At 41.3% G+C, this 25,422-nt stretch overlaps 1 protein-coding gene across 2 annotated transcripts in view; it reads left to right on the forward strand.

The window, feature by feature from the left end:
• NPTN (neuroplastin) overlaps positions 1–25,422 on the forward strand; it is a 77,434-nt gene that overhangs the window by 34,465 nt on the left and 17,547 nt on the right. The window contains exons 2-4 of one of the 2 annotated variants that reach the window (XM_084906104.1): positions 8,303–8,650; positions 13,484–13,652; positions 17,995–18,089. In XM_084906104.1, the coding sequence (XP_084762230.1) occupies positions 8,303–8,650; positions 13,484–13,652; positions 17,995–18,089 (612 nt within the window). The remainder of the gene's footprint in view (positions 1–8,302; positions 8,651–13,483; positions 13,653–17,994; positions 18,090–25,422) is intronic. The other variant, XM_084906105.1, reaches the window with a different exon arrangement.

Below are 25,422 nucleotides of genomic sequence, written 5' to 3' on the forward strand. Positions count from 1 at the left end.
ATGGGACCTGATCTTTTGTATTTAACCTCACTTTCTTCATTTGTGGTTAAATTATAATGCCTCTTTCCTCCTGGGGTGAAGAAGAGATGTTTAGTTTCAAATGGGTGTCTTTGATAATGAAGCTATTTGCTTCAGCATTATAAAAGTGTAGACTAAGTGGCTAGAATTTTCTGGTAAATAACATATAAGCAGAGCCCAATATGCAGGGTCATAGGAACATGTTAGACATGCATGGAGAGAAATGAAAGAGGAGTCACATTTCTGAGCTAATCATTCTCTTTGCTGTTAAAAATTTCCAGTCCTTTCTATTTCTTAGATTTGGTGTCAAATTCTGTTTTGACTTTTATAAGGTTTTGTTTTTAAACAGAATTTTTCTGACTTTTTAATTATTCCTGGCAAACTTAACCTTATTTATTGTCATTTTCTATTTGAAACATGTTGAAATTCTTTAGGTTAGTGGTTTTCAATGAACTTTTAGTTTGGAAAATTGGAAGAATTCAGAATAAAAGCACAGTTAGACAATCCCTCTCTCTCAAGGGTGAATCTCTGAGCCCTAGTTTCCCCTCCCTATCCCCCACTTTCTCCAACACTGTCTTTGAAGTACCTCAACAGAACACCCAGGATTGGTCCTTTATTTTTTAAAATTTTTATTTTATTTATTTTTTAAAAGTATATTTTATTGATTTTTTTATAGAGAGGAAGGAAGAGGGATAGAGAGCTAGAAACATCAATGATAGAGAAACATAGATTAGCTGCCTCCTGCACACCCCCCACTGGGGATGTGCCTACAACCAAGGTACATGCTCTTGACCAGAATTGAACCTGGAACCTGTCAGTCCGCAGGCCGACGCTCTATCCACTGAGCCAAACTGGTTTTGGCCAGGATTGGTCCTTTAAATTATATAGTACAATGCTTGCATAAAAGGTCATTTTATTATTACACTAGAGGCCTGGTGCATGAAATTCGTGCATGGAGGGGGGAGTTCCCTCAACTCAGTCTGCACCCTCTCCAATTGGGGATCCTTTGCGGGATGTCCGATTGTGAAACATCCCTCTCACAATCTGGGATCACTGACTCTTAACTGCTCACCTGCCTGCCTGCCTGATTGCCCCTAATTGCCTCTGCCTGCCAGCCTGATCACCCCTAAATGCCCCCTCTTCTGCAGGCCTGATGTCGCCCCCAACTGCCCTCCTCTGCTGGCCAATTTGGTTCTGATTGGTAGGTTCAAAAGCTTTGCCTCCTAGGCACCATTAGCTCCCCACAGCACCCAGATTTGGTTCTCATTGGTCAGTTCCTATGCCAGTCAGTGTCAGAAGCTCCACCTCCTAGGCAGCCATTGGCTCCCCATAGCACCCAGATTTGGTTTTGATTGGTCAGTTTCAATGCCAGTGTCAAAAGCTCCACTTTCTAGGCAGCCATTGGTTCTCCACAGCACCCAGATTTGGTTTTAATTGGTCTGTTCCTATGCCAGTCAGCATCGCCAGGCCTATCTCTGGGCCTGATCAAAGAGCCGGGGCTTAACAGCAGCCCCCACGGAGGCCAGGAGAGAAAGAAAAGCCAGGCTACTGGCGAAGATCAGAAAGAAAGAGGGAGAGAAAGAGAGGTAAGTACATTGATCAACAGCTTCTACTGAGGCTACAGATCAGACCCTGACTCACTTTCTGGGTCTCAACCACCTGGGCAGTCAGTGCTGGGTTACCAAGTTGCATCTGGTCTACGTTTTGTCACAGGCTCAGCCCCTTCCCAAACCTAAAGCCTCCGTCCGCCCCAGGCTTTAGGCTTGGGAAGTGGGCACCCCCTGCCCCTCCAATGGCAGGCTCAGCCCCTTCCCCCCACTCCCCCCCACCCCCATTCCAGTGGCCGGCTAGGAGTGACCTGGGTGCAGAGGAAGTTCCCAGGACCCAGTATATATGCAAATTACCATCTATGTTGGGTTAGTTTGTATACTTATTCTGATTGGCTCTGGGCGTAGTGGAGGTATGGTCAATTTACATGTTTCTCTATTATTAGGTAAGATAAGTATGCAGGCTACATTTTTTTGTGTGTGTGAACTTCGCTATATGTAACCTTATAAAGAAGTCGGGACAATTTTTCAGATGACACTGGTTGAAGAAGTTGAAGAATTCAACCCAGATTTTGTAAAACATGACTTATTTCCCTATAAGGTGAGCTCTCGGCTTAATAGAGAGCCTTATCTGTCCTCTTATCCAATGGCAAGCAGTACATTTGAGTCTCAGGATGTGTAACCTGGAGGTCTAAGACACCATTGTATTATATGTAAAATTTTGTTTGTGTGTATTTTCTAGGATGAGGGAAGCACATGGTGTTTTGTTATTCTTACAACTTAAAATTTTTTTAAAATTAATTTTAGAGAGGAAGAGAGTGTGAGAAGAACCAGAAACAGTAATGTGAGAGAGAAACATCCATTGATTGCCTTCTGCATACTCCCTGACCAGGGATTAAATCCACAATCTGGGTATTTGCCCTGAGCAGGGATCGAACCTGCTACCTTTTGGTAAGGGACAACGCTCCAACCAACTGAGCCACAGTGGCCAGGACTACAGCATGTATATATATTTTTTTCTTTCAGCCTGACCATAGGAATTGACAACAGGACTGAATGAAAATTCTTGTGGATGATCAGCCATATCAAATGCTTATCCTCCTTAATTGTGCTAAAGTAATTTAACATTTGAATAGAGCTTTACAGTTTACAGAACTCTCCCACATATATTATACTAGTGGCCCGGTGCATGAAATTCGTGCACTCAGGGGGGAGGTGGGGTCCCTCAGCCCAGCCTGCACCCTCTCTCAGTCTGGGAGCCCTCAGGGACTGCTGTGGAGGCGGGAAAGACTCCTGCCACTGCCACTGTGCTCGCCAGCTGTGAGACCGGCTTCTGACTGAGTGGCGCTCCCCCTGTGGGGGCAGCTCCTGTTTTGAGCATCTGCCCCTTGGTGGTCAGTGCGTGTCATAGCAACCCATCATTCCACCATTTGGTTGATTTGCATATCAGCCTTTTATTATATACTAGAACCCTGGTGCACGAAATTAATGCACAAGGTTGTGTGTCCCTCAGCCCAGCTTGCACCCTCTCCAATCTTGGACCTCTCGAGGGATATCTGCCCGTTTAGGCTCAATCCTGGTCAGCCTAAACAGGCAGTCGGACATCCCTCTCATAATCCAGGACTGCTAGCTCCCAACTGCTTGCCTGCCTGCCTTCCTGATTGCCTTTAACCACTTCTGCCTGCCAGCCTGATCACTCCCCAACCACTCCCCTGCCAGCCTGATTGATGCCTAACTGCCCTCCCCTGCCAGCCTGTTGGCCCTTAATGCCCTTAAATGCAGGCCCGGTCACCCCTAACTTTCCTCCCTTGCAGGCCTGGTAACCCCTAACTGCTCTCCTCTGCAGGCTTGGTCCCTCCCAACAGCCCTCCCCTGCAGGCTTGATCACCCCCAACTGCTCTCCCTTGCAAGCCTGGCTCCTCCCAACTGCCCTCCCCTGCTAGCCATCTTGTGGTGGCCATCTTGTGTTTACATGGGGGCAGACATCTTTGACCACATGGGGGCAAACATCTTATGTGTTGGGGTGATGGTCATTTTGCATATTACTCTTTTATTAGATAGGATTATATGACTTTCACAGCTATACCCTGTAAGTAGGTAGCATCATTCCTATTTGAAGAAACTCCTCAAAAAAAAGAGAATTTAAGTTGTGGAGATGTGACTTAAAAGCTGACATTCTTTCTTAGACAGAAATTAAATTAATCTGACATTATCCAAAATGCTATAGCTATTGTTTTACCTTACATTTTGGAAATTTACAGTTTTAACTGTCTAGTATTCAGCATCTTCTCATATATCATTGCTAAGCAGCTTGATTTGTAATTGGTAGATTTATTCTTTTTTTTTTCTTTTTTTAAGGAAAATCTTGTTCTGCCTCTTTTCATTACTCATGGCCTTTTCATCTTGTTCATAATCTCTCAGGTTTAATGGTTTATCACTCTAATAATATTCATTAATTCTTTGACTCCATACTGCTTTTATCACTCTCCCCATTCTCGATTGCTCTAACGATAGGAAGGAATGAAGAATTCCCTTCCTTTTCATTGCCTTCTGCAATATTTCCATTCTGATTCTCAGGTTAATTTTTTGTTGTTTCTTAAAGAAGTTTGGATAATCCAAACTTCCCAGGTGGTTGTGGAGCAGTCCTGAAGGCTACTACACATCACCTGTTAAGCATTATTTCTGTAGAGATGTATAATAATGCTAACATTGAGTACTTACCATGTACCAGGCACTTTTTTTATGCTGTTATTTAGTACTAGAGGCCTGGTGCACGAAATTCGTGTGTGTGGAGGGGAGGGGACAGGTTGTCCTCAGCCCAACCCGCACCCTCTCCAATCTTGGACCCCTCGAGGGACATCCCTCTCACAATCCAAGACTGCTGGCTCCCAACTGCTCATCTATCTGCCTTCCTGATTGCCCCTAACTGCTTCTGCCTGCCAGCCTGATCACCCCCTAACCACTCCCTGCCAGCCTGATTGATGCCTATACTGCTCCCCTGCCAGCCTGATTGCCCTCTCCTGCAGGCCTGGTCCCCCCAACTGCTCTCCCCTGCAAACCTGGGTCCCCCCAACTGTCCTTCCCTGCAGGCCCAATTGCCCCCAACTTAACTCCTCTGCTGCCTGCTCACCCCTGACTGTCCTCCCCTGCAGGCTTGATCACCCCCAACTGCCCTCCCCTGCTGGCCATCTTGTGGTGGCCATCTTGTGTCCACATGGGGGCAGAATCTACATGGGGGCAGCCATCTTGTGCGTTGGGGTGATGGTCAGTCTGCATATTACTCTTTTATTAGATAGGATGATTCTCACAAAAATTCTATAACTGACGTTGCTACAGTTATTGGCTCTGTTCTACAGGTTAGCAAGAAGCTCAGCGAGATTAGGTCACTTGCCTAAAAGCATAAAATTAGGAACAAGGCCTCCAGGCAGTCTCATTTTAGAGTTTGCTGTTTTTAATCATTAAACTACATAGTCTCTTTTGAACTAGATTTTCCCATTTCTCCAAAGCAGAAGGGTGACTTAAATATGCCAAGTAGATTCCTTTAGCTATTTGCCTGGTATAATTTCAGAAACAAGTATGGGCCCTGGTTTAGAAGCTAGTGATGGGGACAATCTTAATTTCCAAGTCTACCTGATAGAGGTAGATGTGAAAGGAAAAGATTTGAATTTAGAAAATTCTTTGTAAATACTGCCATCTCTAAATATAGATCAGACTAACCCATGAGATCAGACCTATGTACCTTCTTCCTGCTGCAGAGAATGAGGTTACCCCATTTCCATCCACTCCCAGAGCTTTAGGCCTGCCTTACCCTTGGTTGAGTATAATGGAATGAATGCATATATCGACTTATGAGCTGCTTCTGGTGTAAGGAATTTCACTTCTTAAATGAATAGTAAAGGTAGGCAGACTGTATAAATAACCTGTGTATACTGTCTCTTAGCAGTTAAGAGTTATTTAGACAGATTTGAATTACTGTGCCTATAACCACAGTATCAGTTTGTCTTACTAAATCTTTTTTTTTTTTTTTTTGAGGTACATGATGAGAGAGAGAGAGAAATGGTCTTGTGTCCTTGGCAATCATTTCCTCTTTATTATGAGGCATAAAGGAGAGAACAGCATGAGCCACCCACAGGGAATTAGTAGTAGAGAGGGGCTTGAAGGGGAATAAATGTTTAAAAAACAAAAAATAGTAAAAGATGATAAAAGATTAAAAGGCCTGGTTTGGCAGTACTCAGCTGAGAGAAGGAGAAAGGTTTGTCTTATTACCTGTTCAATGAATGCCCTGGAGATAAATGAGAATTTCAGCTGTAGAAAACACTGATGGTCCCTCCTCTGTGGAGAAAGGTTGGGTTTTTGCTCCCTTAGGACATAAGTGAAAGCAGTTCTCTTGGGATTAGATTAAACTTGCTCTTCTGTATTTCCTTTTTCTTCTCACCCTCTGCTACAAATCTGCACATCCAGTTTTTCCTGTCAGAGAGCTCCTTTCTCTGGCTGCTAGCCCCATCTGTCATCTTTGCCTCCCACCCCAGTTTTACAATTTTTACATTATGCTTTTCCTGATTTTACTATCTCCAACTTTTATACTTTTATACTCTGCTTACCCTCCTCCTTCACCCCCAGCTTCTAAATCCCTCCATCCTCCAAAGCCAATGTCCACCATTCAATTTCCTTCTTTCTCATTGTTGAACAGAATGTACTGATGTTAGAACTTAGGCAAACCTGTTTGAAATCTGAGCCCAGTTATGTATTATAGTGGGTGGAGATAATGGTAGGGAAGGGGCGGGAGGTTATTTTTCTGAAATGGAGGCTTTCCTAAAATATTAGATGACTTTTGACTCAGAGATCAAACAGATGCTTCTGCTGGCCTTCCAACTTTAGGCAGTGTGCTCATGTTGAGGGCACATATTTGTTTGAAAACCTTTGGTAATGAAAGGCGGGACAGACAGAGCTTCCTGCCTCTTCCTTCTGTTGCTAGCTGGTTCTTCTCCTGATTGGCAGCTAATTTTGGATAGATAATAAAGTAGATGGTTGCTAATAACTTTCCCTTTTAACTCTGATCTCACAGTATAGGCATACCTCATTTTAGTTTTTCACAGATGTTGTGGGTATGTTTTTTTTGTTTTGTTTTTGTTTTTTGTTTTACAAATTGAAGTCAAGATGCTCCCTGCACTAGCTTTATTGCAGTTGTCTGGAACCAACCAACAGTATCTCTGAGGTTTGCCTGTATTATATAGAGAGAATTTTTCCCCTCCTTTACCACTAGAAGGAGAAATAGATGTTTTCATGATATTTGAAACTGTCAGGGAATCCCCTACTTGGCTTGTTTATAGGCAGTAGGTTTGTTGGAAAGAATTGTAGATGAAGATTTAAAGACCTGTGTTTTGATCCCAGCTTTAGTCAGGATTTGCTGCCTTAAGTGATCTTGGGCAAAGTCATGAACCTTTCTCTGCACCTGCCCCATGAATTTTGTGAAATTATGTGGATGAAATGAGATGTGATATGTGTGGAAGCACTTTGTAAACTGTTAGGTTTTTGCTCAATGAACCCTTGGTGGATTAAGTAGCTGAGAGTATGCTTGCACTGCGATTTGGTTTTCTGTGGACCCCTCTCCATGTTCTTCAAATAAACCTGGATTTTTAAAATTTCTCTCTGCCATTGCCACCGTATCTTATGAAAGTGTAACCTCAAGCAAATTTTGGACAAGTGAAAGTAGGCATCAACTTTAGTTTCTGGGCAGTGCCTGGCAACATTGTTGAGGCTTAGCCTTCACCATAGAGTTTAATTCATCATTACACATCTTTCATTCTTTTTGAGCTGGCCTCTGTGAGTCAGACAACTAGACTATGAGAGAGCCTGCCAAGTACCATGGTTATTTTTAAGACTAACTTTTCAGGATTATTTTCTAGTTGTATGGATTTATGGGATTATGGAGGGCATAGTCCATCCCTCCATTCATTGGCAGTGAGTTGAGTTGCTGTTATTATTGGTTGCACTCCTGAACTGACCCCCATAGTAATTCTCACTCTGAAGATGGTCTTGTTTTCCTATGCCTGAGGGTCTTCAGTCAAATAGAGGCTGCCTAATCACAGATAACTAGGTTGTTTGTTGGCTATGGGTCCAGGGAAGAATATGATGTGGGGAAAATATAATCTGAATTCAGGATAGAATCCTGCATGAGAGAGAAATTTGCTACCCTTTCAGCTGAAATTTGAATTCTGACTCCCAAGAGGTGTTCATAGATTAGTTAATACTTCTTGTCAAGGCCCACAAAAGACATTGTATTTTTAACAATGTGTTCAAAAGAGAAATCCTGACTTCGAGAAAAACCTACTGCAACTTCTGGTTATCTTTCATCACTTGTTTGAGTTTGAACAGGTTATGGTTTGTGCTCTAAGGAAGAGACTCCTCCCTGTCACTGGAGGCTTTCTCATTTCTCCCAGCCGGGCCCATTGTTAAAATGCTTTTCAGTGGGCTTGCTTTTGCCTGGCCAGCCCCAGCTTGTAATTAGCCTGCCTTTGCTTCATAAACTTCCCAGGGTGGTGGTTCTTCTAAAAGCTTGTATGAAATGCTGTTTACTGTTTCTTTAGAGTTTAAAATTAAGCCTTTTTTGTTCTTTGCAACTCATTTGCCTTTTTCTTTTTCTTTAAATTACTATTAACACCTGTTGATTCTTTTTTTTTTTTTTTTTTCTTTTTCTGATTGGCCTGTCATTGCATTCCTGCTCCCCCTCCCTCTAGCTGGGTTTGTCAAGTCGCCCATGTCAGAAACTAAGCTCACTGGGGACGCCTTTGAGCTGTACTGTGATGTGGTCGGGAGCCCCACGCCAGAGATCCAGTGGTGGTACGCAGAAGTCAACCGAGCAGAGTCTTTCAGACAGCTGTGGGACGGTGCACGGAAGCGCCGTGTCACCGTAAACACCGCCTACGGGTCAAACGGCGTGAGTGTGCTGAGAATAACCCGGCTCACCTTGGAGGACTCTGGGACTTACGAGTGCAGGGCCAGCAACGACCCCAAGAGGAATGACTTGAGGCAAAACCCCTCCATAACATGGATTCGAGCCCAGGCCACCATAAACATCCTTCAGAGTGAGTTCAGCACCCTACAGTAGTAGTACTGTAGTTATTAGAGGTGGCCCAATGACCCTTCCCTTCTGCTTCCTTTCCCTCTTCCCCAGTATGATCACTCACCCCACCCCTTGTCTTTGTTTTTTTCAGAACCATAATCCAAATTGTAGTGTATGAAAACATCTGTGGCAACTTTTCCCCCCTTTACTGTCCTTTCTACCTCCCTTATTCTCCACCCCTTCTCTGTGTCTTTCTTCTCAGGAACAAAGAACTTGGGGAAATTGTGACTGTCCAAAATCATCTGCATTGGGAAGAGGTGGGGAGGAGGGAGTACTGGGGAGACTGAAACACAAGCAAAAAAACCTCACTTAACACTCACCAAACCAGGCAGTCAAGCCAGCATAGTGTTGAATTGTTTCTCTTTTCTTCCCCTTTAATTTTATAGTAGTTTCCTGGTATCCTTTTGCTGATTTTTTTCCTCTGGTGTCTTTCTATTTTTGTTTCTCTCTACAATCTACTTTTTATTTCTTCTATTTATTTGTTTGAAGCTCTCTGAATAGCTGCCTTCACCTCTATAGTTTTCAGTTTATGTTTGCCCAGCCTTTTCCCTTACTGTGACTTGGTGTCATTTTGTTCTGTGATGGGAATGTCGCTATTGGTGCAGTGTCGGTGGTACGTTTTGGTTGTTGGATGGCATGTAAGTTTGGATATTTCCATAGTTCCAGTTATTTTTCTTTTCTAAAGCAGTGGCATGCACTTATCAGATAACAGCCTTCCACTATACCAGTATGCTCCTTACTGGTCCTGCCCATCCAGTCTCCTGTTCTCTTAAAAGCAGCGGCTTGAGATTTCTTCCATATGTCTTGCTATGGAGTCAGGTGACTCTAAGCTGCAAGGTATTTATTTAAAACCCCATCATGCTATTTTGACGTCACAGATGCATCTGATCCTTATTCACAAACATGTTGACTCTGATGACAGATTGTTGGCACTGTGCTCCTCATCTCAGAGGTTGGTTACCCAGAATTAGTTAGGAAGACAATCACACTAGCCTTTAATTGTGTCTTTTAAAAAAAAAAAAAGTTAACTAGAATCCAACCCTGTTCCTCTTGAGTGATGAGGTTAAGCTGAGCTGCCTCAGAATCATCCCCTGCATCTGTTGTAGCAAGTACAAATAAGACATTAGACACAGGAGCTTTTGGGGCCATCTCTGTTTCTGAAAAGTATCTTGCTACTTGTGTGATGGGAAGGAGAGGAAGGGAAAGCCACTACAGAGCCAGTACTCTCAGCCAGGAAGACTTCTAGGTCTACATCTGACCTGATTATAATTGAGAGAACATTCCTTATTTAATTAAAAGATCTGTGTTTTTCACCTTTTCTTCAAGGACTCAGTCAGTAAGAGACATATAGCCAGTTCTGGCTTAAAGAACTGATTTATATAGAGAGAATAAAAATAAAATAGCAAGTTAGTCATCCTTTATAATAATTAAAAATATGCCTATGAAGAAAAGAGGCCTTGAGGAGAGAGAAGAGAGGCGACTGCTGCTGGCACTGTTGAATCAGAGACCCTGCTTCTGGAAAGAGAAAAAGAAAACCTTGCCTATGTGAAAATGGGGAACATTAACTCAGTAATATTTTTTATTTACTAACAAAATTTTCCCCTCGGACGCCTCCTTCTCCTTCCCCATTGCTCCTTTCCTTAAAAAAGTAGAATTACCCAAATGGACACAAAGATCTGGAAAAGTGTATAGGCATGGACTGGGGTCTGCCATTTGCAATTTATATTTCCAGGAGCCTGACTCTAGTAGACTCCCAGTTAAAAGGTCATGCCTTGGGGATAGAAGAGGACTGCCAGACTTGAGAGTATGGAGCATTCACCCAGTTTACTTGCAGGTAAGCTTCCTAAATTTGAGGGTATCTGCGTGAGGTTGAATGGAACCCTGGCTAGTTTGGTATTTCCTCAGACTTCCCTATCAGTTATTTAACCCTAGTAAACAGTTTTAGAGAGCTAGGCTGCTGCTGCTGCTGCTGCTGCTGCTGCTGCTGCTGCTGCTGCTCCTCCTGCTCCTGCTCCTGCTCCTCCTCTTCCTCCTCCTCCTTTTTTTTTTTTCAATACCCTGATTCCACTCTAGTTAGATTGTTTTATGATCCCCAAGGACATTTGCCTAAGGATATGTTGACTTGTGTCTTGGGGAAGGTTGAAGTCTTATGCCCAAGAACGACCTCCTGGAAGTATTTTTCCCCAAAGCTCCTTGAGTAATGTAAGGCTGGAAGAGAAATGTGCCCAGTTTTTGGGATATTTCTCTGGCCACTGCATGTTCTACATATGAATGATGGCTAAGGTAAGGATCTCCTACTGCTTCTAAATAGGAATCTGTGGCAGGTAAAAAAATCTTGGATTTATTATAAATGTTCATCTTTCTTGGACTTTGTAGGGCATTGCTTGGTCACAGAAATAAAAACCCAGCCTTCATCCTGGTACAGAATGCAGATGTGGCTTTGTGCCCAAAGAGGATGGTCTAACACTGGTCCATATACAGCAGTTATGTGCAGAATTATATTTAAACCTATTTATATTATTCACTTGCTCCCAGCTGACTCTCTCCGGATCTTTTAACACTTAGGGGAAAAGTGCTTTCTTTTGTTTTCCAAGAATTCTTGGCAGAAACTCTACCAGGTTGCTTTTATCAACTTCTTAATAACCCTGAGCTGTAATGGTCATTTGCATCATCACAGGTAACAGTAGCATTTACTTTGGCTTTCTTGTATTTAAACATCTGAAAGCTCTTGGCCTCATCCTCAGAGTTTGCCCTTTCTCAGTGTAGTCTGAGAGGAAGAACCAGAAGGAGAGCAATAAATGAGACAGAAAATGACATTGGATAATAAAAATTTAGCAAAAACCTAAAAGTGTGTTTGAGTTTTAATGTTATCTTTATATTTTTTAATTTCTGTGGAGTTTTGGTTATCTCTTTTGTTTTTGCTTGGTTTTGATTTTTCTCGGAGTTTTGATGCTTTTTGTTAATGATGTGTGTGCGCCTTCGATTGCAGGGTTTGTAGCCGTTCTGCTCCACTTAAGACCCAGGGATTTGGCTACTGTCCAGTGTGTTTTGGAAACCATGGGACACCACTGCGCTAACATGTTTACATGCATCTGCTTTTGTGTTAGTGGCTGCTACGCCTCCATTATCTGTACATAGAGACCCTGTTTGATGTTACCAATAAGCACCAGTGCTGACTGGAAGATAACCACTATCCTTTGGCCAGAGTTAGAAAATAGTGAGAACCAATTTAATTGAGCAAACTTAAGGATTTGCTTTATCACATTTTTTCTTTCGGTCTGACCTGTACAGTCAGAAATGTTACATTATAAGGTGGTCCTTGGGCATTACAATTTTTAAATGTTCCATGACCTCTTTATTCCCTTCCTCTCCCCACAAAATGAGTACAGCTTAGTTCCAGTGGAGGGAGAGAGTTCTGTCCTCTAGAATTAACCTCAGCATTACATTTCATAAATGGTGTCAGGGAAAGTTGTAGACAGGATGTAGCCAGGTACAGGGATATGGAAAGTCAGTCAAGGATTTCTGAAAAAGAATTGGGGGGAAAAGAAATAAAAAAAGCAAGTACCTAATTGTGGAATGGGAAAAGAAGGCTAGTTTAGATTTACCCTGAAAATGATTGACCAAAATAGAAAAAAGAACTAAGCCTGGAAAAGAGTAAAGATAAATAACAACAACATCTTGACTTTAATACAGTGATGGAATTCAAAGTGCTTTAAGGATGAACCTTCCAGGAATGATATATGTACCTTAAAATTTTTTTGGTCATTGTGCTATAACATTTGACTTAGGTTATTTTTGTAGATGTTAAAACTAGTGACCCAGGTTATCTTAGCCCAGGATAGAACCAGAAGATAATTATGTAACTTGCCTTGGGTGGAAGGTATATAGGGTGTTTTGGGTTGGAGTGGGGGGCAGGGATACAGAATTGAGCCAGATGTGTTTTATAGGCCTGGCTTTGCCACTAATAATAATAATGGCCTTGCACAGGTCATTTTACCTTTCTAGCTCTTAAAACGTGGAATTCAGAGAACTCTAAGAGTCCTTCGTCTAAAATTCCAGGAGCCTATAATACCAACATATACCATATTCTAGGTACAATTATATTATCTCAGAATGGAATGTTTTAAAAATGCAGTTCTAAAAATAATTTTGTTTTAGGAATAAGTAATTTTATGGGCTGGAGAGAACTAATAGTTTCTTAAGAATTTTCTCTCAGCAAAATTTGGAAAATGCTTTTAGGATGTATACTGCCTTCCCCCAGCTTCTTACCCTCCCCACCCCACCTCCCCGTAATAAATGACCATGACTGGTTTGCCATGGGCTTATCAGACTTACATGTAGGACAACCCGTACATGTATTATCTAATTATTGCTATTCTGTTCAAGGTCCTAGTGACTCCATAGGGAGTTTATTAGTTATATAAATGATACTGTCTTTATTTTTAGAATTGCAAGGTGGAGACTTTTCTATTTGGAGGGGAATTAGTTGGTGGTTCTTATGCCATAAAGCGGTTGTATTCAAAAGTATAAATGGATTGTTGCCAGTATAAGCACCTGTAATACTCGCATTCTTTTCACATCTAGGCCAACTGGTCTTCAGACTGTTGTCTGCGCTAGTGATCATTTGCGTATAATCATTGTTTTTCCTTTCTTGACTTCCTCCAAAGTTGGTAAAGTGAAATTCCTTATGTGGTCCTGTCTACCCTCCCTCTTTTTCTACCCCGTCCAATTTTCAGGCCAGGGCCTCAGAGAATGGAAGGCTATGGCTCCCTATCATTGTGCACTCTTATTACAGAGCCAAGTATTGTCACCAGTGGAGAAGTCACTATTGGAGACCCTGCTCTCCCTATCACCCTGCAGTGTAACCTCACCTCCAGCTCTCACATCCTTACATACAGCTACTGGACAAAGAATGGGATAGAACTGACTGCCACTCGTAAGAATGCCAGCAACATGGAATACAGGTGAGAGGGGCTTGCATCTTCTGAGAAGATGGGAAGGAGTGTGGCTGAGCTTACTTGACACTCATAATCCAGAATTATGGTATGTGAGAGAGACATGAGATATATATGGTCCTCCTCTGGAGAGTCTAATCCAGGGGTCTTCAAACTACGGCCCGCGGGCCACATGCGGCCCGCAGAGGAGTCTGATCCGGCCCGCCAGGTTTTTTGGGCAGTGAGCGCAGCCGAGGTGTTACAGTAGGAATTAGTAGTTCATATAGTCCGGCCCTCCAGCTCTCTGAGGGACCGTGATCTGGCCCCCACTTTAAAAAGTTTGAGGACCCCTGGATCCAATATATCTGAGGTGAGGGTCAGCAATCTATAAAAGATTTTCAAATGATTCTAATGAGCTGTGGATGATCTTGTCATTATGATAATAGAGAGACTGAGAGTATAGGGAGTGATTTTACTCAGGGTCACAATGCTAGTCAATAGGAAAGTCACAATTAGAATGCAGGTCTCTTGACCTAATCCTGTAGTTAGAGCAGATTTTAGAGCAAGGCCACCTTAAGTGACCTTTCCACTGGGTAGATGATTTCCTACTGAATTACCTTTTAGGAGTATTTAATATAACCATAACTTGATCAGGACCAGTGGAAACAGGGCTGTTTAGTGATCTGGAATAAGGATGGTAGCCTGGAAATAATCCTTGATGAAAGGGAGATATTTGCTGGTTGATGTTATCTGGCACCCAAAGATTTGGTGCTTTTTGGAATATCTAGTAACACATGGCACCTCAGCTTTCAGAATAGTTTGTTCATGGTTAAAAACTAATCTGGAAAAGGATCAGCTAATCCTGCTGGCAGCACAATACAGAGCATAGAAAGAGTACACTGCAGTGAGAATATGAAAACCTGTGTATCCAGTGTAGCAAGACCATTCTGCAGTATTTTGCAGAATTGAGATTTTTTTCCTACCCCTTATTTAGTTGATCCACATTAATCATGGATCCTTCTCCTTTTTGGTGGTAATGAAACTAAGATTCAAATAACTGTTGATTGCTTTCAAGGCCAAATACTATGTCTCATAAGTTTCAGAATCAAAGCTAGGTTTCAGGTCTTCTTTCTGGAATATATGTCATCATTTTTTTTCTACTGTACCATATCGTTAAGTGGCAAGCTAATCTATCTCCACTGTAGTTTCTTCTGATACAAACTTTGAAATAAAGCCTCTGTTATATCCTTACAGTTTGGAAAAGGTTAATCAAGTAGAAGTGTTGGGTGGAGTAAAAGGCATTATTTCTTGGCCTGTCCATTAGTTTTATAAGTTTTGTTTTTGATTTTTTATAATACCTCTTTCAGTGTACCAAACATCCAGTCATGTTTCTCTTGGGTCTCGTGCTTTGTTACCCGAATAGCTTTAAATTGTAACTTCATAAAGTTTGAGCTTGACTTTATAAATGCATTTTCTCTTTTTTTCTCAGCATATTTATATTTTTATTACTTTTGTAACATATTTTATTGATTTTTTACAGAGAGCAAGGGAGAGAGATGGAGTTAGAAACGTCGATGAGAGAGAAACATCAATCAGCTGCCTCTTGCATACCCCCTACTGGGTATGTACCCATAACCAAGGTACATGCCCTTGACCGGAATCGAACCTGGGACCCTTGAGTCTGCTCTATCCACTGAGCCAAACTGGTTAGGGCTTTCTCAGCATATTTAAAGCTCTCCAGAAGTGTTCTGCATTGTCAAGAGTTTTTTTTGAATCTGTGTTCTCCTACATTTTGTGGAATAACAACTGATGAATCCCTTGGGCCACCTAATAAGTCATCTCTGGAGCCAGTCTCAGATCTTGCTTCTGCTTAGCCAATAGTAACATTTTCCATTTGCCTCACTTGCTTCCCAATAGCTAGTCATAGGGAATGTTGTGGGAAGATTTCAGCCCGTAGGCATGACTTTTTCTTCCCAAATCTCAAGGACTTAGAGTCCATCTAAGCCCTGGAGATAGAGCTTCTGCTTCTCCTCCAAGTTCTGGGACATTTGCTGCAAGCTGGTTAGTCGTGTCTGCTTTTCTGTTGGAAGAATATTAATTTAAGAAGAGGCACTTATGTCAAATTGAGAAGACTCTTAACTGCTCCTATGAGACTATTATGTTACCATAGATATGCTGAGACAGTCAGGGGATGGGCAGTGTCTTTCCTCATCCATGGTCTCTTAACTCTTATTTTTAGAATTAACAGTAAGAGGATAAATGCATTGGGCCAGTCAGTGGTCAAGGTGAGGAGATTTTCTGACATTTACTAGTGCAGTAGAGATGTGACCATCACAACTACCATATTTTAACCACTGAGCAAAAGAGCAGGAACTATCGAATGTTTATTTTCTAGCCTGAAGGCTATTGTTTCTCTGCTTTCTGTAATTACACACCAGCGTTTCTGTACATGTTTAGGGAAGTGATGTATAGGCTACACTGGACTGAGCTGGTGTGAAGCTGGTCCACAGTGGCAAGAAAGCTTATTTTAGATGACCTGTGGAATTCAAGGAAGTGCTGTTCTGGCCATTGTACATACTTCCTACAGTCTTTTCTGTCACTCTGCTTAATTTGGTTTGGATCTGTGCACAGCTGTTCATTCATTTGAGTTTGTGTTCAGCATTTGTTCATTCCTTTACTATATTCCATGTACCAGGCTACATGCTGGGTATAGAACTATGCATTAACCAAACAGTGCCTATCCGCCATAACCGGTTTGGCTCCCTAGATAGAACATCTGCCTGTGGACTGAAAGGTTCCGGGTTCGATTCCCATCAAGGGCATGTACCTTGGTTACGGGCACATCCCCAGTAGGAGGTGTGCAGGAGGCAGCTGATCGATGTTTCTCTCCCATTCATGTTTCTAATTATCTATCCCTCTCCCTTCCTCTCTCTAAAAAAAAAAATCAATAAAATATATTTTTAAAAAATAGTGCCTATTCTCATAGAACTTCTTTTTTTGGGAAAATGGGCAATTATCAATCACATAAATATACAGAAAGTATGGTGGGGCAGAGTAGGTTTACATTTGTGGATATACAAAACACAGAATTTATTCTATATTATTATTTATAAGTTACTAGAAATCCAGCACACAAAATTCATGCAAGGGGCTTGGCCCTTGCAGCCTCGACAGGCCCTCACAGCCCCTCACAGCCCCTCACAGCCCCAGCTTCATCCAGAAGGTCGTCCGGCTATTTGGTCTAATTAGCATATTAGCTCTTTATTATATGGGATTACATTATTTTTCATGCAAACAACTCTAAACCTGCTTTTGCCCCACTTTCTATAACTATGCATTGAGATAAGTACAATGTAGTTTGAGAGAGAATGTCAGGAAGAGGAATGTCACAAGTTGAGGGTGAGAGGTGGGCCAAGATAATGGAAAAGGGGCTTAGGTGGCTAAGAGTGATGGGAAGAGCATGCTATATAAAGAATGTCAAAGTTTTGAGATAGGAACAAGTTTGGCACATTAAAAAAACACAGGAGACCAGCAGGGCTGGAAAGTGGCTGAGAGGAGGCTAGGAAGATGGGCAAGGTGCAAGGTCATGCAAAGTGCCAGGTCATGTAAAAGTTCAGCTACATCTCTGGCATATGCTCTGATGGCAGGTTTTTGTTTGTTTTGTTACTGTCTCTGGGTCCTGTTAGTGAGTTGACTTATTGAAAGGCATGCTGCTAAAATACAGGGTAAGAAGTACAGGACTATTTAAAAAAAGGTCTCGCCGAAACCGGTTTGGCTCAGTGGATAGAGCGTCAGCCTGCGGACTGAAGGGTCCTGGGTTCAATTCCGGTCAAGGGCACCTTGGTTGCGGCACATCCCCGGTGGGGGGTTTGCAAGAGGCAGCTGATCAATGATTCTCTCTCATCGATGTTTCTAACTCTCTATCCCTCTCTCTTCCTCTCTGTAAAAAATCAATAAAATATATTTAAAAATAAATAAATAAAAATAAAAAGTTCCCTAGGGAAGCACAGAAACAAGTTTGCATTTTTCCCTGTTCTTATTTATTTGACTGAAACTACGAAGGTGAGCAATAAGTCTTTTTGATGGCTTTATCTTCTATATCTGAATATAGATTATAATGCTTTGTACAGCCTTTTATTTTGATTACTTGTTTTGTGGTTTATTTGCGCCATTAGACTGACTACCTTAAGGTTTGGGAACTTGTGTCATTTCATCTTTGTATTTCTGGCACCCAGTAATACAAATAGATAGGAGGAGGTAAGTTGTATTCAGGGGCACAATTTGGAAAGCAGAGTTGTCCCCCTGGATACTTATTTTGTATATTTTGACTGTTTCCAGCTTCCTCACTTGATTTTTCTTCTCATCTCTGCAGGATCAGTAAGCCGAGAGCTGAAGATTCAGGCGAATACCACTGTGTATATCACTTTCACAGTGCTCCTAAAGCAAATGCTACCATTGAAGTGAAAGGTACAACACAATAGAGGTGGTGGGTGTGAAGCTCTCACTCTTCTTCCAAGATACTATTTTGGAGTCCCAGACTTCAAGCTTTTCTTGTTTCCATTATGGGAGGCAATATAACTTTATTAGGACTCAGGAGCTCAGCTGCCCAGGTTTAAATCCATACCCCATCATTTACGGCCCACAGGACTGTGATGAATTATTAATTTATGTATGTTTTAGTTTCCTCATTTGTAAGATATGCCCCATGGGTTTGTTAGGTGGATTAAATAAGTTTACACAATAGGTTGAACCATATGAAATTACTGTTTTTGTATGTTAAAAATGCTTGAATGTTGACAGCTGTGTGTGGTTCAACCTTATGTAAAGCTCTTAGAATGGTGCCTTCTGAGTATTATTACATAGGTCTCTCCAGTGTTCTGGGTAAACATTAGCTATTTATAGATAATCCATTAGAATTTTTCTATTAACTCTGGGTGCATGGCATCTTAACACGTTAAGGGCCCAGCCTGTTTTGTCTTCTGGACAGAAAGTATAATGTTAGTCATCGGTGACTGGGCACTTACCATGTTAAAGATGAGGCTACAGCAGAAAGATCTAAGAAAGACTAATAGAACTGTATGAGTTGGAACTAATTAAGTACATCATTAATCACAGCTTTCCTGTGTTATTTCAAAGAAGCAACTGAGACCCAGAAAAATGAAGCCACTGCTCTGTGCCATACAGTGAGTTGGTGGTCAAGCTAGCATAGAACCTTAGGTTTTGACTCCTAGTCCTTTGTTTTTCCATTTTATAAAATGACCATGGGGAGGCAGGGTTACTGTTTGAAGTTGGACTGAAGAGATGAAGGGTTGTTTTTTGTTTTGTTTTATTTTTTAATTTTACTTAGGAGGACATCCTGTTCTTTAAATCCATAGGGTATGGCCTTTAGAAGCTAGAGGGATACATTTAGGAAATAGGAAGGGCATATATAGTAGGTATTCAATGTTCCTTAAAATATTTGGATGATTAAAAATTCAAATTCAAGTAGACTTAGACACATTTAAAGTTTCTATTATATGTTGTTATTAAATGAAAGTAATGTCTTGATGACACAGTCCTGACTTGTGAGTGCATTGACAGCCAGTACCTTTTCTGGCTGCCAGGCTGAATTCTAAAGCCTGAAGGGGTTGAGACATAGTTGCATGGTTTCACTCTACACAGGCCAGAGAACCTGAATTTGTTTAATTCAGTGGCATTCCTTGGAGAGATCTGGGTTTACCTTTGTTTTTAAAGAATGCCACATTTGTTCAACATGAGGATGAAGGTATGAGAAAGCATTTTCTCAGCCAGCCAAGGGCATTTTCCCACTTGGGTGAGCTGAGCTCCATGGGGAGACTCTTCTATGTAAGACCTGAGGACCTGCAACATTCCAAGCTGAGCCTTTGGCACAAAGTCCAAGTGCAAAGGGAACAGGATGTGTGAGAGAAGGAAAGTGGTGTATCTAGTTAATAGTCCTCTCCAAGCCTAAAAGATAATTACATACAATTACAAGCTCTGATGAACTGTAATCCTAGTGATTTGATGTCAATGATTTCTAAGCAGCACTTTCAGGAGTGGAAACAAAGTTTATTTTTCCATTAGTTTGGCTGCTTGAGATGGGATTCAGTGGCCCAGAGGTACCTTTCCTCACATTCTGTTGAGCAGATATGAAGTGATCTGGAGGGGTAGGGAAGAGGAGGCTAGAGGGCAAGAGTGTTTCCAGAGGAAGTTACATCTTAGATGGTATCTTGCCATAGTGAAGGTGCAGACTATACATTGTTGCATTTTTACTGTATAATAGCTTTTTGAAGGGGATAGAGCAGGTGGTGATAATCCTGGTTTTAAAGAACTAGGTCTAAAGAAAATTCTTTTTATAGAATCCTAAAACATTTTGTGACTAGCTTGGACAAATATGTTAGTCTCTTAAGAAAATTCTTAAAGAATTCTAGTCTTTCTCTCTTCCCTCTCTTCTTGAATACCTGGACAGAAAACAATGAAACATTTATCGTCATTCAGGTAATGGATAGTTTTATATGGTAAAGACTGACCACTTGGCTTTTTTTGAGTAAGTTTTTAAAGGTTTGCCTCAGGCCCCAAGTCATATTCTAGGCTAGCTCCCGAGTGTGGTAGGGTAGAAAATTGCCTTGCATTTAGAGTGGGATAAGAGGGTGGTGTGTTATTCCCAAAGCATTTTAATATAAAGTCATTTTATTTCCTAAGTGCCTATAGGGTGGAGTAAGGACAGTTTTCTTTTTATAACTATAATGATTTGAAAAATCTGCTGAGTAATAGAGAGATAAGATGTATCTGTACTTGAGAACAGAAATTCCAGGGGATTCAGGGAACATAAATGACCTCTGCTGACAGGAGTCTCTGAAAATCTTCATTTATAATTCAGACTATACATATATATTTCTTTAGCATCTGTTCTGCCCATAGCCCTTTTCTTTCCCATCTGGCTTTAATCTTCACAACTCTGAGGTAAATGGTGTTATTATCTCCACTTTCCAGGTGAGAAATTGAAGCTGAAAGGAATTAAATGACTTGCACAGAGTGACAGAGTTAAGCAGTGGAGCCAGGTGCTCTAGTGCCAGAGCCTGTTCCCTAAACAGTAAACCATGTGGCCATGTTCAGCACATAACTGAAAGGACTCAGACTAAGTTAGAAGAAATGGGCTCTAATTCTGGCCCTGCCATTAAACTTAGTGACCTTTACCAGTCACTTTTCTTTTTCAGCTGCCCAATGTATGATGAAGTAGATTGAGATAGAGGGTCTTTAAGGTTCGGCAGGTCTCCTATGGTCTGAGATTTCCTTTTATGGACACAGATGAGGAAATCGTTGGGTTATTGGAGGAAATATTTTCTAAGCTGCTTTTCCTGGTGGTTGTGACTTTCACCTTCTCAGCTTTGAGAATGTTACTTTAGGCCCTAAAGTTTAGGGCCTGCACAATTCTGCTCACTCTTCTCCCTATCTTATTGAACATTCCCCCCTGATCTCGAACACTGGTGCCATGACTGGTGTTAAAGCAGTGGTTCTCACATTTGATTTTATGTGTTTAACTATGGCCTGAGAATCAAGCTTATTAAGAGCACTGGGTGGTTATAGTGTATAACCGAGGTTAGTATCACTTCAGTGCTTCCTAGTCAGCGATTTCAGCTGCAGGAAAGGGAAAAGCCTCATCTGTAGGAGGCAGCACAAGTCTCCGACTGCTCTAGTTTTCATAACCAGCCATGAACCTACTCTGTAGAGAAGCCTGTTGAGCCAAAAGCTGACATCCTTTTTGCTTCCATCTTGATCAGTTGCATATTGCTTGTGGGGCTTAGCCTTTGGTTAGCAGTAAATTTTAACACTCCCTCTGCTTTCAGCCAAGTCTCTAACTTGCCTACAGCAACAATGAGGTACATCTTGAATTTTATATTTTGCATAAAGGAGGCAAATAAATGGTTTATACAGTATCATTACGTTTACTTAGACATAGCCCACTCATTGAAAACACCTTTAAGGATGGAGTTGTGAAGTTAAGAATTTACTTTGAAAAGTGAACACTAAATAAGCAGTCCATGTAAGAGGCCACATACTGTTCTTGGCTCGGTTATGTTTAACTTTACTTATCAACTTCAGCTGAACATATCGCTGTTGTGTAAGTTGATACTTTCTACGGCCACCACCCTGGCAATGAAGCTGAATGCTTTGCTGAAGTGCAGGCAAGTCAGGCAACAGAAGGTACTGAGGAATGTGCATTTGTCCTCGACCCAGGTCATAAAAATTGGGTCAGTCATTGCTGGGTAACTAAAAGTCCTTTGGATTTCTTGCGTTGCCATTCATTAGGATACTGGAAGGATATCCTTTAACCTGATTAGAGAAGGTGGATAGCAAGGTGAGAGATTGAGTTTATTCCTAGTGAGTCTGTGATCTCTTTTAAGGTCTCTTTGTTACCTCCTTACCACTTCTGCCCTCATTCTTGTCATTGTCTATGCGTCCTTGAGAAGGTACAGGGAAGTAAAGAGTGTCTGCTTTGTCAGACTCCTCAGATCTACCTTCAGACCATCAGGACATGATTAAGCCGTTCATTATTAAATGGCAAGTCCATATGAGGTGAGGCACCTTAATCAATATTAGTAGGTCATTAATGACTCTAATTTGTCAGTGTCTGACCTGATTAAACCTTATTAGAGTCACAAACAGAAATCCTATTTATATCAGCAAACAGGGAGAGAACACGGTTATCAGCATCTTTTTGATTTCTTAGAACTCCGAATGCCTGAGTCTAGGCCTAGCCTTTCCTTGCTCCAACTAACAGCTCAATTTAAATGTTTATTTTTGACACTGAACTCCAAACATATGCTAGATTGCTATAGAAATGTAATTCCATCCTCACAAGACCTCTATGAAAGTATGTGGGTGTTACTCATATTTTATAAAAGTGAAAACTGAAACTCAAAGGATTTTAAATGACCCATCTTAGGTTGTTCATTGGTTGAGTAAGAGAGTCTCTATATGGCCCAAATAGGGCAATGTGTGTTTGATTGGGTGGCTATATTTGTTATCTATTGCTTAAAGCATCAAACACTTGTTATCTCATAGTTTTTCTGTGGGTCAGGAATTAGGGAACAGATTAGTGGCATGGTTCTGGCTCAGAGTCTATCAAGCTATTGGCTGGATCTGCAGTCATCTGAAAACTTAACTGGGGTTGGAGGATCTGTTTCCCAGGTGGCTTTCTCATGTGGCTATTGGCAGAAGGCCTTAGTTTCTCACTATCTGGGCCTCCTTACAGTCTGTCTGAGCATCATTCCAGAGTGTGTGATTTCAGAGAGAGCAAGGAGAAAACCTTGCTTTCTTTTGAACTAGTACCTAAAGTTGTATATATTTATTTCTGCTTTATTTTATTCATTAGAATTAAGTCACTAAGTCCAGCCCACACTACAAGGGAGGGAAATTAGGTTCCACCTCTTGAAGGGAAGAATATTGGAGCATTTGTGGATACTTTAAAACCACTACTGGTGGACTCTGAGCCCCAAAGGGGCCCCCTCTCTGACTACTGCGGACATGTGCTGAGAGCTTGGGCATTTCTTGCTCTGTAGTTCTGCTGTCCTGCTCAGCTGGTAGGGTAAGAACAGGCTTTCTGATTGAGCAGCTACTGTAACGGATAGAGAGAAGTGAAAAAAAACTTTTCATTGACCCAAAGGCTAAAGTAATGGTTATCATAATTTCCTATAAGGATATAGTAATGTGGGTTGGGTTAATTTTTCTCTCTGCAGAGTATACAGGTGATATTTTCTCCATCCCAAGAATGACTATTGAGGGCATTAGTCTTTTGAGTATGTTAGGTGGAGGGGTTATTCCTATTGCTAAATTGTGGAGAAAGCAGCAATACATCTAACCATTGAAAACTCTTATAGGCTTATACTGTGTAAACATGGCCAACAAACTGTGATGGGAGTTAACTAAGTTCCTAGTGGTGATCTCCTAAACACCAAGGAAGACCATCTCAACCCCTCTCTTTACGTCTTCACCTTCAAGTCTCTGTCTTTTCAGAATAGCAACCTTTTAGAGGCTGTGGAGCCTTAAGCCAATTTAACTTTTAGCGTTTTAGGTGTTTCAGATATGTAATCTTGGAGATGAGTCCCCATGGCAAAAATTGATGGTACTGAACTCACAGTACTTTTGAAATTAGTCAGATAACTGGGCCAGATTGGGTATTCTTCATGGGGCAAAGAAGAATGAAAGTGGAAAGATATATTACATGTAAGCTGATTTCTGAAATTTGTATCTCCACCCTGAGCTTCATACTTGTTACTTGTCTACTTGACAGCTTCACTTGAATGTTCAGTAAGCATTTTAAATTTAACATGTCCTAGAATTTAAATGCCTAGTTTTTACTACCATTAAGTTACTGCATCCCCAAACAAAACAAAATAAAAATAAGCAAACAACGCACCCTAATTCTTCTGCAATCTTCCTCATCTTAGTAACTGAAAACTCAATTCTTTCAGTTACTCAAGCCAGAAATCATGGGGTCATTCTTGACTCCTTTTTCTCTCACATCTCACATCCAGTCCATTAACAAACATATTAACTTAATGTATAAAATATATACAGAATCTCCGCCCTTCTACTACTACCCGTGTTCAAACTACCATCTCTTTTGCCTGGATTACTGTAATAGCACCTGATTAGTCTTGTTTCCACTGTTGTTTCTCTACAACTGTCATCCACATAATAATAGCAAGAGGTAGCCTGTTAAAACATACAGATCATTCCATTCCTACACTTACTATTCACCAGCTGATTCAGAGTAAATGCCACTCATTTCACTGGCCTACAAAGTCCTATCTGACCTGAGCTCCATTCTCTCTGATTTCCTATTCTGCCATCTTCCCCTTGCTTACTGTGTTTCTCCCATGCTACCCTTTATATATAATAAGCATATTTCTGCCTCCAGGATTTTGCTTTTCCCTCTACTTGGAGTGTTTCCCCACAGATACGAGTGGCCGACACCCTTATTTTCTTCATGACTATGGTAAAATTTACCTTATTAGAAAGGCTTTCTCCCCACAACTCTCTGCCATATCTGGCATGTAGTGGGTCAACTAGAGGCAAGATGTGGTAGTTCTTCTGCTTGTTGTGTCACCCAGTTCTCCCATGATGGTATTTTACCATGGAGCTTACTCCTTCAAGTGCTTAAGATGGTCTTTAATATCTATTGACTAAATAAATTTTCTTTGAGGAAGGGTGACCACTGAAAAGTGGCCCAGTACTGTGGGAGAAATTTGGCCTGGTGGGAACAAGATCGAGCCAGCCTGACCCACTCGCTCCTGTAATGAGGAATTTTGCCTAGAAAAACAAAAAGACATTTCCTTTGTAACATCGTATTTAGAAAACACCTCACACTGAGTAGTATTGAGCAGACTTATTTGGTAAGCAATGATTATAGAGAGCTTGGGGCATTGCTCAGTCCATTCCTGTCCTGGTGCTTCTGGGGCTGACCTGCAAAGCACAATCTGAGAGTAGCAGGACTTTGGGTTATTTTTAAGCCAAGAAAGCCAAGCCAGTCAGAGGGGAAACATGGGATCAGTCCATGATATATGGCAATAACAATTCCATAGGCTTTTAGTCTCAAAATGAATGTTTTATTGACATTTACCTATCCAATGTAGGCAGGGGCTAGAATTGTTTCTGTTTGATAATGGGTACAGGACTGAAGCACAAAGTAATTAAAGAACCAGGAAAACTGGAATTTGGACCAGGCCTATTGATTCTCTTTCCCATCTTGGCCAACAAAGCGATATCTGGCCCAACTTTGAATTTATTGCTTTCAGAT

This window comes from Pipistrellus hanaki (assembly GCF_964339955.1).
Source record: "Pipistrellus hanaki genome assembly, chromosome: 1".
In the NCBI taxonomy this organism is placed as follows: domain Eukaryota; kingdom Metazoa; phylum Chordata; class Mammalia; order Chiroptera; family Vespertilionidae; genus Pipistrellus; species Pipistrellus hanaki.